This window comes from Petromyzon marinus, chromosome 10, assembly GCF_048934315.1.
Source record: "Petromyzon marinus isolate PM22_M1 ecotype Great Lakes invasive population chromosome 10, UKy_Petmar_22M1.pri1.0, whole genome shotgun sequence".
Taxonomy (NCBI): Eukaryota; Metazoa; Chordata; class Hyperoartia; order Petromyzontiformes; family Petromyzontidae; genus Petromyzon; species Petromyzon marinus.
The window spans coordinates 14130128-14145972 of record NC_133676.1 but is presented as its reverse complement, the minus strand read 5'-3'; the positions used below and the strand labels follow the sequence as shown (position 1 = coordinate 14145972).

General features: G+C 44.1%; 1 protein-coding gene across 10 annotated transcripts in view; it reads left to right on the top strand.

Annotated features, from left to right (window-relative positions):
- Positions 1-15845, top strand: part of LRP1 (LDL receptor related protein 1) — a 313912-nt gene that overhangs the window by 240750 nt on the left and 57317 nt on the right. For 7 of the 10 annotated variants that reach the window (XM_032951126.2, XM_032951129.2, XM_032951127.2 and 4 more), the window contains 9 exons: positions 653-777; positions 4123-4331; positions 5555-5744; positions 5902-6091; positions 8000-8204; positions 11590-11782; positions 12754-12879; positions 13966-14094; positions 14966-15085. In XM_032951126.2, the coding sequence (XP_032807017.1) occupies positions 653-777; positions 4123-4331; positions 5555-5744; positions 5902-6091; positions 8000-8204; positions 11590-11782; positions 12754-12879; positions 13966-14094; positions 14966-15085 (1487 nt within the window). The remainder of the gene's footprint in view (positions 1-652; positions 778-4122; positions 4332-5554; positions 5745-5901; positions 6092-7999; positions 8205-11589; positions 11783-12753; positions 12880-13965; positions 14095-14965; positions 15086-15845) is intronic. The other 3 variants (XM_032951130.2, XM_032951128.2, XM_032951125.2) reach the window with 1 other exon arrangement.

Sequence of the window (15845 nt, the reverse complement as noted above, 5' to 3'; positions counted from 1 at the left end):
GAGTTCAGATCATCGGCTGTGAGCGGGAATTGAACTCGGGTTGCCAGGTTCGTAGCGCAGCTAACCACTGCATTACTGCTCCCCAAATCCATATATATATCACACATACCATTTAGCATTTCTCAAGCACACTGAAAAAACGAGGTGGCTAAGCTGAGCCCAGTGAGTCATGTTATGGGCCACTGATAGCTGTCACAACAAGTAGTTTTTGCACAATATAAATGTGGCTTTTGTGCATCGTCAAGGCCACCTGAGCCATGGGTACAGCTATCGCGTGAAATGTATTTTGAATATTTTACGCACATACAATATACTGCACTACTAAAATGTATTATGCGGTATGTTGTGCAGCCGTTTTTCCCAGTGTCTTAGCCAATCCACATAACATGTACACACACAAATGGAATTGATTCATTGTGACTGAAACAGTTTGGTAGTCTTTCTTATTATTATTTTTGATCTCCCATGCGATGTAAGTGTGTACAGTCTACACTTAATGTTGTATTATTGCTGGCCAGCTGTATTGATATGCTGTTGAATAGAGGCTGCGCTGTGTGGGCTATGGTGTTTTACTGGCACGAAAAGGGGCGTTGAAATGAAGTTGGCTCGGTGAGAGTGTGAGGATCATCCAGTCTACTATATTGATTTGTAGGACCCATGCTAATGGCTCCATCAAGAGAGGCAGCAAGGAAAATGCCACAGATGTGGTGGCTCTGAGAACGGGTATTGGCGTGCAACTCAAGGATGTGAAAGTCTTCAACAAGGAGAGACAAAAAGGTAATGCCTGACCTTTATCACAATTTATGAGGAGGAAAATAATTTCTAAGCCCAAACATTTTCCTATTTGTTTTTTATTCCTTCACGAAACATGAATGAAATTTTAAAATCCCACAACCCCAGTAGCAATACCACACTAAATATCTAAAAAAAACAATCTTCACTGTAAAATGAAATGTAAAATATGTTATCTTTAATCTTGATTTGAAGCTTTCGTGACTGCAGGAGTCCATACTATCTGGTTCTTTCGGTAAAGTCACGTAGATACAAAAAATATAAAATAAGAGAAAACACGACGTTTCGGTCACAACACAAGCTTTCCACTGGATTTTGTGTTAACTCCATGGGACAAAAAGTATGGCAGTTTAAAATGTGATAAAATTGCTACACGTGGAAATGCACTGAATTGTGAACAGAAAAGAGTCAATCATGGTACTTGCTGTGTATCGTACAGTGGTGATCCAGGTAACCAAATAACAGTAATATTCCTTTTTTTAAAAATCACAAACATTTTGTGGCATTCATTGTGATATTTATATATCAGTTTATGCCTCTATTTTACCCCTTACTGAAATACATTATTTATAAAGGTGACAATACGATTGATTTAATGTGGCATTTGTTTCAGTATGGTCTGCAGCACAATTACTACTGTATGCATATGTATAATCCATTACTGAATGCGTACACACCCACTGCATCCCATTTTGGTTAACATCGCAAACACATCATGCATAATACTCTATCACTTACTAATCAGGTACAATGCAGTACTTCCTCAATTGCCATGCAGTGTTATGCATATACATGTATGTGTATAGATATATCTCTCTCACTGAATGCCTTGATTGCTCATAATTCCATATCATATTACCAAATTAGATCCGTCACATCTTGGCCAACCGTTATTTGTTACTAACGTGGGCCGAAATGCAATAAGCCCTATTTTTCGCCATAGTAATTCATTTTATATCACATTTTTAATCAGGTCTCAAGTTACCTTAGTTTTGACATTATATGATTGATGATTGCATGCACATAAATATGTATAAACACCTGGTCACATAGTATATGGTTATTATAGAATGTCAAATAGAAAGAGGCAGCTTCAATCCACTTATCAGCTTTGTAATGGCAGATTGTATACTCTGATTTATTTCTTGCTTGACTTATAAAGATGACCTTTGGTATTGGCCATTTAAGCAGAATGGCTGCTTGATTGCGCTTAATGCTGAATTGAGTCTTTTTTTTATCCACAATTGCAAACTCTCCTGATATCCTCATCCACCTCATGATGGTTTTGAAGAGTAAATGTAACAATTGCAATAATTTTGGTGGTATAATTTAAATACTGAATATGGGACAATGTCAGAGTAATGTTGATATTGTATTTGAGTGATTTTCTTGCCCTTTAATATATAGGACGATGTGTATTTTTTAAGAATCTTGAATCACAAAATCAAGCATTTGCACTGCTACATTTTATGCAGCTTCAAATAAATTGAAGCATCTCTCTAATTGGCATATTTTATGAGTTGTTAATTTGGATATGTAGTAATGAAAGAGATCCCATCACCTCTTTCATATGGATTTAATGAGTTTATTTAAATAATGTGTGCCATGCTGAATTCATACCAGTTCTTGTGCTGAATATCCAATATTTTACCCATATATTGTTATTGTCACAAGCCTGATGGGCATACCGCATATAATGTGCAATTTTCTTCATTGCTTTAGAGAATGAGGCACACTTAGCTGCATCATTTATGAAAATCCATGGTAATGACTGAATATATTAAAAGGAAAGAGGCTTGATATATCATGGTGGTGACGAGGCAGTGGGCTGCATCTGAGACTTGCACAGTAGAACTCCCACTAGTGAACAAATAATTAAAATGTACCAGTCCTAAATCATGAATACAATGACAGAGGTTCTCTGCAAGACATCTGGCTACCATGAGAGATTCGTTCATGAGGCCATCCACATATACAAACACAGAGACAATTTCAACCGAGAAGATGGATTCTGGCTTAGCAATCATTGGAAGGATTTGATAAACCATTTCGGGTCTTAATTGATTGTTCACGCTTACGGTGGCTTTCAGACCGCATCCAAACTGTCAAATCGATCTCCGTGGTGCTAACGTTAAAAATAACCGCCACTTTTTTCAAATTTGCTTGCCTTGGTTTTCACACCTTATGGTGATTGCTTGTGTTGCAGTCGAAACGTCGTGAGAATTGTATTGTTTTATATTTTTATTCTTTTATTGTTTCCCTTCTACGTGACTTTACCGAAAGAACCAAGAATATATATAGCCAATTCTCATTACCCTTCGAACAGAATGGCTGCAGGATAGAACATGCCTTAAAGGACATACCTAATAGAACATGCTAATACTGCTGTCTTCAATCTTGATGAAGGGTTATCAGCGGAAACAATAATTAACTCGTATATTTTGGTCAGACTGTCATTGCAATGTCCTTGTGTTCTGCCTGTTTGGGCCAGTATATCCTTTTTTTCCTCGAAACCACCTTGATGTATTATCATTTCGTTTTGATTGCACAACAGTAATTACGTTTTTTTTAGAATTTTCATGATGTTGCATTTACTGCTTTGCATAATGTTTTATTTACTAGACGGTTACGTACAAACATATATGCTTGTTATTTTTAGTGCCACGGGAGTAATTTTACCATCTGCCCCAGCAGTAAGTTTAAACTTTGCAATATGAAATTAAAAAAAAACCTTTTTAGTAAGAGGTAAAGGTCCAGCTCAGAAATGTCTTGGTCACTCCAATGATTGGCAGAACAGCATCCACTAGAGGGAGGGCTACAGAGGCTTTCTTTCGACCTCGTCTACACTGGCCAGAGTTCTTTGAAGACGTGGGAGTGCCCACACTTTCCCCTACCACACGCGATCTGCCAACGGGCTAACTGTGGTATACCGATTTATACTGCTGGGTGTGTACAGAGGCAGGGGAGTATGTAAGAACCTTGCCCATTGCTTCAACTGCCACACCAGGGGAACAATTCTGCGACCTCTGGATTTGCAATCCCAGTGAGCCAACCATTACACTTCAGCAGCATCCCCATCATTCAGTACAAGACAATAAACACATCGCTGACTTGACAATAATATTTAGAATGACCATCCAAGCCCGCCTGGCTAGTGTGCATAACATGATCCGTATATTTTTTTTTTGCGGGGGGGGGGGGGGGTGGGAGTCGGGTCACCATAGCACGTCGTTTACAAAGATACGGATTCCAATTGGCCAATGTATCGTCGAAAACGTTGACGCCGTTTGATCCCACCACCATCCCGTGCCACCCACCATTCCACCCGAGCAGGCACAAACGTTTGCGCCAGGCAGAACGGCGGCTGCCAGCAGCTGTGCCTGTACCGCGGCAAGGCCCGCCGGATGTGCGCGTGCGCCCACGGCCTCCTGGCGGAGGACGGCGTCTCGTGCCGTGACTACGACGGCTACCTGCTCTACTCGGAGCGGACCATCCTCAAGAGTGTGCACCTCTTCGACGAGCTCAATCTGAACGCGCCGGTGCGTGTTCGGCGGCCCCTTCCCCCCTTCCCCCCCCCCGGGGGTCTTTTGTTTGACGCTTTCATTAACTTCGGTATTTCTGTAATGGAGTCGATAACGGTGTGAGCGGCGGTGAGGATTTCACGTGAGTCTTTGCAGACTTTCCCTCGCCACGCCACAGTTTTAATGTGTGGGTGGTTTTTTTTTTGTATCTTTTAATTGCTCTTTTGAAAGGTGAACGATCGTCTGCCACCTCTTGACTGGGAGCCAATGCGTTTGAGATTCTTAACTGTTAGCTATGAAAGTGTGTGTAATATGTAGATGTGTATGTTTGCTTATATTTAGCATAATACACATCTTACATTAATTGTATATATATTTTATAGCCATGTGCTTTGGCTCAAATATGGGCATAATTTCTAAGCTTTGCAGGTATCATTTATTTGCTTTCCAGATTTTATACAAAGGATAGAATGTGGTTTAAGTGGTTTCTCATAGTTAAATAATACTTCATTGCTGTAAAAAAAAATTCCGTGCAATAATTGTTTTACATGACATTCTTGGCATAATAATTGGAAAGATGGTTTAATAAAAATATATGTATATCTCGGTGTTAAACAACCTTGCTTTTTTCAGAAGATCAAAGGTCACATGTAGTGCATGCAATTACTTTCATCAGCCATTCGCTTCCCAATGTAATAAATGCTTTTTCAGCTGAAGAAAATGCATTCCCTGACATGCAAAAAGAATGGCAAACCATAATCCTCATTGCAATCTTACATCTGCAGTTTTTTTTTTATTATTTGTCATGACATAGCCCAAAGGTAGGCACTTATCGCAGAGGTTCAAATCGGTCAGGCCCCCCTGGCTAATACTGCAGGTGTATTAACTGCAAAATATATGCTTGCTTCAGAGTGAAGTTTAAGGATCCTATTACATAATTCGAAAATAGTAGACTGTGGTGTCTTGGTCTAAAATTTGCCAAATTTGAAAAGTTACCTGCAAATTACTCCATTGGGATTATGCACGGGCAACATCCGCCCCTCCTACTGTCAAACAACTGCACACTCTATTTGTGAAATGTCGTACCTTCGGTGATAGCCCTGTGCCATTAGAATTGCACTAATAACCGAATGTACTCATTATGCTTACGACGCGCTCATCCTTCGGTGCCGGAATACATACAAAAAAAATTGTTGCTGTCAATTTCTCAAATGGAAAACCGATTTTCCGATTTGCGCCAGGTGCGGCCCTTTGAAGACCCGGAGCACATGAAGAACGTCATCGCGCTGGCTTTTGACTACGGCTCGGGACCACGATCCACCTCGGGTGGCGTCCCTTACCGCCGGCGCAGGATCTTTTTCAGCGACATCCACTTTGGGAACATCCAGCAGCTCTTCAACGATGGAACTGGCCGAAGAGTCATCGTGGAGAGTGAGTGTGCCACGAGTCGCTGCTTGCAGTGCCTTGCGTGCCAGCACCCAGGAGGCCACGGCCCACCACCTATGCGTACGAGTCATTCCACAGGTACATCTTATCTCGACGCGATTTATATTGCGCCTTAACCGGTGTGTTTTCCTCCCGCATTCAGACGTGGGCTCTGTGGAGGGGCTGGCTTACCACCGGGGCTGGGACTCTCTCTACTGGACGAGCTACACCACGTCCACCATCACACGCCACACGGTCGATCAGGCCAGACCTGGCGCCTTCGACCGAGAAACCGTCGTTACCATGTCAGCAGACGATCACCCACGTGCTTTTGTCATGGACGAATGCCTCAAGTGAGTATGGGAGGGGGGATTGTGGGGGAGGTGGGGGGAATTACGTACGACTACGGTATATGTAGACATGAAGAAAGGTATGTATGTATGCATGTTGAACTTCTTTCGTACTGTATGTAGCCAACTCTGCTCATCAGAGGTGCGGAGGAAGGACAACAAACTAAACACAAGCAGTTCTAAAGAAATATATATTTTAAAGTGCATATCTTCAGTGGTTTCCTAATATCGCAAAGAAGAGCGTTCCAGACAGCTGCAGAAGCGCATCTGAAAATCTGAAAGCGCGCGATGCAGTGACCCTCTTTGTTCGACGGCGAGCCAAAAGCCGCTGAGAGGACGACCGGAGTTCACGTGACGATTTATGTTCCTTGACGAGATCAGCAAGGTATTGTGGTTCATTTGTGGTGTGTACAGCAGATTGCCTGAGTGAAACACTGTGGACAGTCGAGCAGCATTGTCAAACAAGATCAAAGTCCAGCAGCGCTAGCATCACTTGAGAATCTGTGTTGAGTGGGGTTGCACTTTCTTACACTGAACACAAATTATTGCCCGCTTTGAAATGTTGAAGTATTGTTTTTGTATTTTTCCTGAATGTTATGCGTGTGTTATGAGTGTGCTATCAGTGTCATGTCATGAGGTGATAAAAAAACACATTTGGAGCTCAAGGATAGTGTTGCATAACCCCGTGCTTGAGAATGGTCTGTGGAAGGATATATCACAGAACTACTAACGGAATATCTTAAACCGACGTCTCATCTACACGAGGGGTCAGCAATTCCTATCTGGCCTGCTGCAGAGAGAAATGTCTATCGCGTGAGAAGTCAAACATGATATTTTAAATTTTCAGAATGGTAATTTATCAAAATGAAGTCCAAATATAAATTTCAGACGACCATCATCCTGCTACACTTGAGAACCTGGGTTCAAATCACGGGCTACTGCCCAGATTTGAACCCAGCATCTCAGGGATTCAAGCTCCATGCTCTCTGACTTCTGAGCCACCTGGTCATCATGTTTGTTGCCATATGAAAGATGTTACCCTTTGAAATGGAAAACCTAGCGAGAATCTATATTTATGTCTTGCTCTCTTTGTTTTCTCGGGATATAGTGGTTTTATTTCCGCCTGTTGATGTACGCGGGTACACATACATATGAGGGTTAACATTGGCACGTTTGGCCCAGTGAAATCCAGCCAGGGACTTTAAACTTGCTGACATGCATATTTTTAGCCATAACTGTCCGTATTGCAATGAGCAGAAACCAGAATTTTTTTTACAGTTGATAATTAACAGCGGACACTGTATTTTGATTCCCCTATGACATTCAACATTTTCAATTCGTGCAGGTGTGCGTGCTGTGCACGCAATTTCCGTGACACGCGGTGCCCGTGTGTGCTCTGTGCGTTGGCGCACAGAGCACACACGGAGCCTGTTCCAATATTCCAATATTGGAACAGGCTCCGTGCACCGCCTTCCACATGTGCCTCTGCACGCTGTGCACGTGAAGTACGGTGCTTCTGCTGCTTGTGCCTTCATTTCCGTGCGCACCTTAACGTGTGCGTGTGTGCGTGTGTGCGTGTAGAGAGTGGTCATGTAGCCGCTAGTGCGCTGCGCTATGAACCTGGTGACACGAGTTCGGTTCCTACTCATGGCCAATACCACTCGCGATTATCTGAACTGGGCCTGGGCCTCCCCTAGGTCGACTCGGCCTCACATGAGTGCCTGGTGCAGTGTGTAAACATCGCCGCTCGGGAGACAAAGGCGGCCGGGCGTGGTGCTCGCCCCCCCGCGCCCCCTCGTGTGCCATGCCAGCCTTCATAGATGCTTTCGAACAGCACTTGCCCCAACAGTTTGTTTAGGCTATACGGGGGCATTGTTGTCTTTGTGTGTGTGTGTGTGCGCGTGCACCCAGCCTGATGTTCTGGACCAACTGGAACGAGCTGAGCCCCAGCATCATGCGCTCCTTCCTCTCGGGAGCCAACGTGCAGGTGATCGTGGGCAGCAACATCCGCACGCCCAATGGGCTCGCCATCGACCATCGAGCAGAGAAGCTCTACTTCTCCGATGCCACCCTCGACAAGATCGAGCGGTGCGAGTACGACGGCTCCCACCGATACGTGAGTGATACAGCAGCAGCTACATCAGCAGCAGCAGTAGCTACATCATCATCAGCAGCTGCAGCAGCAGCAGCTTGAGTAGTAGCTACGGCAGAAGCAGCTACTGTAGCAGCTACATCAGCAGCAGCTACATCAGCAGCAGCAGCAGCTACATCAGCAGCAGCTACATCAGCAGCAGCAGCAGCTACATCAGCAGCAGCAGCAGCTACATCAGCAGCAGCAGCTACATCAGCAGCAGCAACAGCAGCGACATCATCAGCAGCTACAGCAGCAGCCCCTTAGGCCAAGTAACCTGACAGCTGCCCTACTGTGTTTTCCTGTTGTTACCAAGTGTTGCTTGGCATGCCTCTGCTGGTGTTTCACTCCACGTGCTGCTGAGACTTGTTGAGGAACGATTCCGTCCTGAAAGAACAAGAAGTGGTTGCAACCAGAAAACGTATCGGAGAGCTGTGCAGCCCCACCACTGTGAAAATCGAGTAGTCACATAATAGACCCAAAGTCGAGATCAGGAGGCAATCGCAGCCTCTGCATTTGATGTTATCTCACGTCACAACCACTGTTAATATCTCTGCAATATCCTGCAACTGTTGTCCGCTCTGACAGTATCTCATCATCTGGATTCAGGAATGCCCATTCAATGCCTCTCTTGATAACTCGTCTTTCTTCATCCTGCACGGGCCTCTCCAATCACAAACTTGTTTTCTTGATTGCATCCGTAATGGTTTGATATGCAGATTGTGCTAATTATAATACTCAAACCCAATGTAATATTGAAAATAAAGTTGAAAAAAAACACCCAAAGGGGGATTCTACATATATAATGAATGTAGCTAGGTACTGTTTCCCTGGGTAAACAAACACATTATTCGTTCATGAGGCTATCTACATATACAAACACAGAGATTATTTAAATCGAGAAGATGGATTCTGGCTTAGCAATCATTGGAATGATTTGATAAACCATTTCGGGTCTTAATTAATTGTTCACGCTTACGGTGGCTTTCAGACCGCATCCATTATTTTCGTCTCCCCCCTCCTCTTTTCCGAACATAGATGGACTCGTCATTCTGAATAAACTGTCAAATCGCTCTCCGTGGTGCTAACGTAAAAAAAAAACGCCACTTTTTTAACATTTTCTTGCTGTGGTTTTCACACCTGATGATGATTGCTTGTGTTGCAGTCGAAACGTCGTGAGATTTTTATTGTTTTATATTTTTATTATTTTATTGTTTTCCCTTCTACGTGACTTTACCGAAAGAACCAACAATATGAATCCCTGCAGTCACGAAAGCTTTAAATCAAAATTTAAACACATTATTGTTTGAATAAAATGTTGAATGTTAATTTGACCTTAAAATATCTTCCTTACCATTACCTGATTGCAACAGGTGGAATTGTCCAGAAGGACAGGGAGACCTTATAACAATGTATGCACTTGAAACACTGTGCAAATGGTAATGATATATAAATCAATCCATTTGAACTTTATATTCTTGATAAGAAACTGGTTTTTAATCATAGAGCAATCTGTCATTGCGTGACTGCTATGCTGAATCATGAACCTCAATTATTCTACGGATTTACGATGTTCCCCGAGATCTGAAGTAACATTGCGAGATAACTTTTAGGGTTGTTTAAAAAATCCATATATTTGACAATTTTCATTGCCTTTAAATTGATCATGTAAAGCAGTGTAATTAAACCAGTATACACACCAGTGTCAGCATGTTCACTCAGCAGTTGCCTTTATTGAATATGCCTTAATAATAATAATACATTGCATACCACTGTTACTTATTTCAGACTTATTCCAGTATTTTGCACGACTTGCTGACGTGATGCTCACTCAATGTGAATTGACAGTTTCTGCACACAACTAAAATAGCTGCTCTTTTTAGATCCCACTGAGCTGTGAAAATAACAGTTTGATGAAGCGGTAAAATGCATTTTCATCCTGACGGGTTTTTTTTATCTATAAAGAAAGGGTTATGGTAGATGTACTTAGCAAAAAATAGAAAAGCCTCTTCAGAGAAAAATAATGAAGTCTTGAGCAATTCATTCCCTGAAGTACGCATACTTGATGGATGCTTCAGTGTGCGACAGATTTGGTTCAGACAGCCACATATTTTCCCTGCAATACCCCTCATAATCATAAGGTATACTCAATGGTGAGTTTAATGCAGGTGTTTTTATTTAATCAAGGAATTAATGTGAAATCTTGACCAGAAGATATATTTTTCTGATTTAAAAAATCCAAACTTAATAGTTCATATATTTTTTTATTGTTTTCGTACAACTGCCAGTACTCGCATTCATCGCTGATCGGTATATTCTCCGGGTGTTCACGAGACCGCGCAGGGAAGGGGGCATCTCTTGCAGACTGCTGCCCTCTGTCTCTCTACGAGACAATCTCTCACTCTCTTTCTCTCCACTTGGCTGTGCAGAGGCTGTTGTTTTTTTTTATCTCGCTCTTTTCCTCACTCTATTCTTTGTTCTTTATACAATCAATGGGGTTTTGTCCTTAGGTCCGGCGAACGGGCGTGCGTTGTGCCCGCCCCCCCCCCCTCGCCCATGTGTTAAGGGCACAGATCAATGCATGCCCTCCTACCTCACATGTTGGGGCCGTGCAAAAATGAATGCGGTAGACCGGGCAGGCAGGAGGAGATGGGCTCGCCCAGGTGTGGGTGGCCTGCTCTGAGTGACGAGGCCACACGCGGGTGCTGCCACTGCGCTGGTAGCGGCCTCACCTGGCACTGGCCAGGTGTTGGCGGAGGCCCGGTTGGCGAGCGCCACCGCGGGACTACCGATTAATCGCTTGGCGCATGGTCACGGCCTGCAAAGACGTTTCGTTCCACGTGCTGGGAGATTCTTCAAGAATTCAGCTTCTGAAGAAGCTCCTATCAACGCGAAGCATTATTTTTGTAGATCATTCCGAACAACATAAATTTGACCTGAAAACAAAATAACAGCCCTGTACGGCACAATCGCGAAACACCTACACAGCTGTAGCACAGTTATATGCCTACACGTTTTCTCACTGTGCAAAGACAAAGACAAACATCCCCCTTACAGCCTTAACATATTATTGGGCAAGTGCTGTTAACTAGCATCTATGAAGGCCGTCACGGCACACAGTGCGGTGAGGGGCCAGCACCGCGCCCGACCGCCTTTGTCTCCCCCGTGGTGATGTTTTTTTACACACCGTGCCAGTTACTCATTTGAGGCTGGCCCAGGATCGCTTCAGATAATCGTCATTGGTGTTGGCCACGAGCGGGAATCGAACTCGGTTTTTCCGGATTCACAGTGCAGCACGCTAACTACTACACGAACTACTCTCCACTGTGCGCGCACACATACGCACGCACACTCATGCGCACCCACACAGGTTATCCTGCGCTCAGAGCCCGTGCACTCCTTCGGCCTGGCTGTGTACGGAGACTTTGTGTTCTGGACGGACTGGGTGCGGCGCGCTGTGCTGCGTGCCAACAAGTTCACGGGCACCGACGTGAAAGTGCTTCGCGGGGAGATCCCTCAGCAGCCCATGGGCATGATCGCGCTTGCCAACGACACCAACAGCTGTGAGAGTTGTTGCCCCTTTTTTTGTTATTGCTATTGTTATCACGCCATTGATGGTGCCATTTTTGGGGGGGCATTTGTATATGTATGTGTGTATGTATGTTGAATGTCTTTCGCACCGTACGTAGCCAACTGTGCTAGGTGCGGGGGAAGGACAACAACTCCATCACCCTGGTAGAGTTTGCTCTACCAGTTTACTCTACCGGGGTGTACTGGTGAACTAACTTGACTATAATGGGAAGCACGGTGGCATACAATCCATGTGGTTCAAGATAAGGTCCCCAATTTGGTCTTCCGAAGCGGCATTTGAAACAATGGGAGCAAGTTTCTTAAATCCCCCACCACCTCCTCTGCCCGTTCAGCAGTTTAAATGGGGTAGGCAAAAGTTATTCAATGGACACATCACGTGTGATGGGGCAAAGTGTGGGTGCTCCCTCCGATAAATTTCCACACGTGATAATGAGCCACTTTAATGAGCTATAACGTGTGGCCAGGTCGCCTCTGAAAAAGAGCTCGTAGCTCAGTGGGGCTTTGCCTCGTAAAATTAAAATTAGGTAACTTTAAAGGGGCCCTGTTGAACACCCTGTAGTGAATGCCCTTCCATCAGCAAGGCCAGCACCTTTCGTCTCATCTTGCCAGGAAACAACACTACTCAAACAAGCTCCCTTTTACCCGAGAGAATTGTTGTCGTTGAAAGGTTTTACTTCGTTAAATCTGATACGAGTAAACTGTGTTTCCGCATACATTAACGCACATCACCGTGCATTAAGATTGAATGCTGTGGGTGCCGTGCGAGCTTTTGTCGCGGATAATTTCACTTCGCCTGATTTAGGACCCACGAGGTGAACGGCATCACCTTGCTAAGCTATGACATCGTGGAATTAAGATTCTAAACGAATCCGTAATTGCGTTTACGAACATTGCTTGTTGTGCTATGGAGCCTCTGGGTATTTGTTTTTTCCCCCTGCTGCAGGCGAACTGTCTCCCTGCAAAGTAATGAATGGAGGCTGCGAGGACCTGTGCCTCATCACCGAGGATGGCCGTGTCAACTGCAAGTGTCGCGGAGAACGAGTGCTGGTGGATGGAACGCGGTGCGTTGGTGAGTGCCCCCCCCCCCCCCCGGTTAATTTTTATTTGTTTTCAAAGACTTCTCAGTACGGGTTCGAAGTGCGCGGTCAATGGATGGTCGATGAGCTTCCACGTTCCTCAGCCACGATCTAGGACATTGAAATTGAAGGTTAAGGGGGGGGGGTGGGGAGGGGGAAATAATCCCCCTCTTTAGCTCAACCGCTGTCATCTTACTGATTTTATAATTGTTGTGAAGTGCCTTTGGAATAAGGCGATTTAGAATTATATATAACAATACTGGTAGAAGAAGATTAAAAGGAATGGGGGGGGGGGGCGGGGGTGTTGGTGGAAGGTTTGACAAGCTGAGTTCTCACAATTGGGGGAGAGATACCGCGAGCAAATCAACAAAGGGTGACCGTACTTTCATTTACAACGTCACTGAACCCTGCGACAGAGCCCTCTTGCTTTACAGGCAGGTGAGTTGCTCACAATAGGCCCAAAGGCCCAAAATGCAAAAGTGGCCATCAACAAAACAGTGCTGTTGAAGGTTCGATGGTGAATAAGTGTCTTGAATTTAGCAACCATAATAAGCCTTGGGAAAAGAGATAGGTGGGAGGGAATTCAAAAGCAGAGTAGTTGGATGGAAAAAGCAGAATAGAAGGTTTTTTTTTTTTTACCAGCAGTATGACAGTTGAACACAAAGCGGATGAGATGAAACGGTCAAGTCTGGAAGACCAAGTCTTCAACGTGCGTGGAGGAATAATTTTAGTGAAATTTACGGGAAAACAGTAGTTATGCTCGTAGTGATCGAGGACTAATAAGGTGGTGACTGACTGCCAGTGAGCAAGTGACTCACTGAGTGCTGGAATATCAATACACTTTACTGATTGACATTGAATTATTTCAAGTACAAAGAGGTTGGAACTGCTTTCACTGGAAAAACATTCGATCTGGACAAACATTGTGCCTAGAGCACAAGTGAGGAGGATTAAGATCCTGATGCAGTCACGAGTGTTTACATTGGGCAATGTTGGTTTGATATATCACTGTGAACCTGTAATAAAATGTGTTAATCGTACAGTGTGCTTGTTAAGACGTTGATGCTCCCTCTGCCCAGCGCGGAAGAACTCCTGCGATCTGCAGACCGAGTTTGAGTGTAACAATGGCGACTGCATTCGCTACCACCTGACGTGTGATGGCGTTGCTGACTGCAAGGACAAGTCGGACGAGAAGCCCTTCTATTGCAGTACGTGAGAATGGAAAATATGTGCATGACTCTGTCAGTGTTATACACCATCGCAGCAGGCTGAGTGGATTGCCATTGGGGGAAATGAGGGGTGAATATTGGGCCCGTGCCCTACACAAACTCTCCGTGGCATTTTCACGAACATTGCGCTGCTTATATGTGCATCACGTGTTAGCGTGGCTTCGCACGTCGGATGTTCCAAAATAAGCACGTCTTCTATGTGTACATGTGCTTCTGCAAGCTGTGCATTCGTGGTTAAACAAGCTTGATAAATAAATAATGCATGGCCAACCACGATGTATATGTTACGGAAAAAGTTTTGTTGTAGTGCCTCATAATGCATGTAAACACATTGTCCTCTCTTTCGTCATTGGCACTAACAAAGAGGCTGTGGATGTCCCACTCGTTGCTTTAATGTGGGCCATGGTGTCAGGTTGTTGTGTCCTGTCGTCTGATTCTATTTATTTTAACGAACAATTTACTGACACCTGTTATTTACATTCATACTGTGGACCTGTTTCATACATATTGCGTACGGTTGTGCAAGAAACACTTCCTTGAACTTTACCTGTCAAAATCAGACGTTTGCAACATTATTATTTTCTACATTTAGATCACCGTGTACATGCTTGGCACAATGATGCGTGGATACGTCGCTTGATATTGCTTCTTAATCTCGCGCTACGTTCCTTGAATTGCGTGAGTCAGGATCTGCATTTCTAATCTCAGCCTTGTGCCATTAGGCTGGAATGTACAGAGATGATGATGATGATTTAAAGAGAACGCTTCCTATTTTAATACTGCATAAAGCCAGGGCTCATGTCTTCTTGACACCTTGCTGTACACTTCGTTTGTGCTTGATGTCCCACAGCCAGCCGTCAGTGCAAGAACGGCTACGTGAATTGCCTCAACGGCCGCTGCATGGAAACTCTCAAGCTGTGCAATGGTGTCAACGACTGTGGAGACAATTCGGATGAGATTGCCTGCAACAGTGAGTGTCTTCGCTCCATAGCTTGCATAGATTCCTATTATTGAGGTGGGGGGGGGGGTCAACTCCGCTCAGGTTTCCCACAGAGAAGTGTCTCATCCGTTTGAATGCTAAACTTGGACGCATGCTGTTCGTGGCGAGAAGCTTAATTTGCAGACGCGTATGGTTGGTATGTGGAAAGTGTGCGGCGTCTAGGCGTGTACTGTGTCACGCAGCATATCTTGTGTGTAACTTTTGCAGCCATTCATCAAGTAGATTATTTAGATTTATTTTCACTGCGATAAAATAACACTGTGATGAGCCACTTTGTTGAGCTTTCATTTGTGGTCAAGTTGCTTCTGAGAAATAAGCTAATAGCTCTAGGCTTTGCCTGGTAAGATAAAAATTGTTTAGTTTTATTCGTGTATTTTTTTTGTGATTTATTTACCTTTGCTATACTTTTCACTCCTACCGTGATTTTCTATTGTTTGTTATTGCAACGTTTTGACCTGCCCATACTGGACATCTGTGAAAAAAAGCTTTATAGCTCATCGGATTCCTCCAGCGTGAATAAATATTCTGATTCGGTTTTTGTTTAAACTTATCCAATAGTTGAAACTCAAGCTCTTGCATGGTTGGCTAGGTACGGTGCAAAAGAAGTTCAGCACACATAACAGATACATTATTATTATTTTAGTGCTCATGTCCGCGTGTCTTTCTGTGTGTGTGTGTGTGCACGCATGTTTTTCCTGTCGTGCTTTCCCACATGCGCAATGCTTGGGGG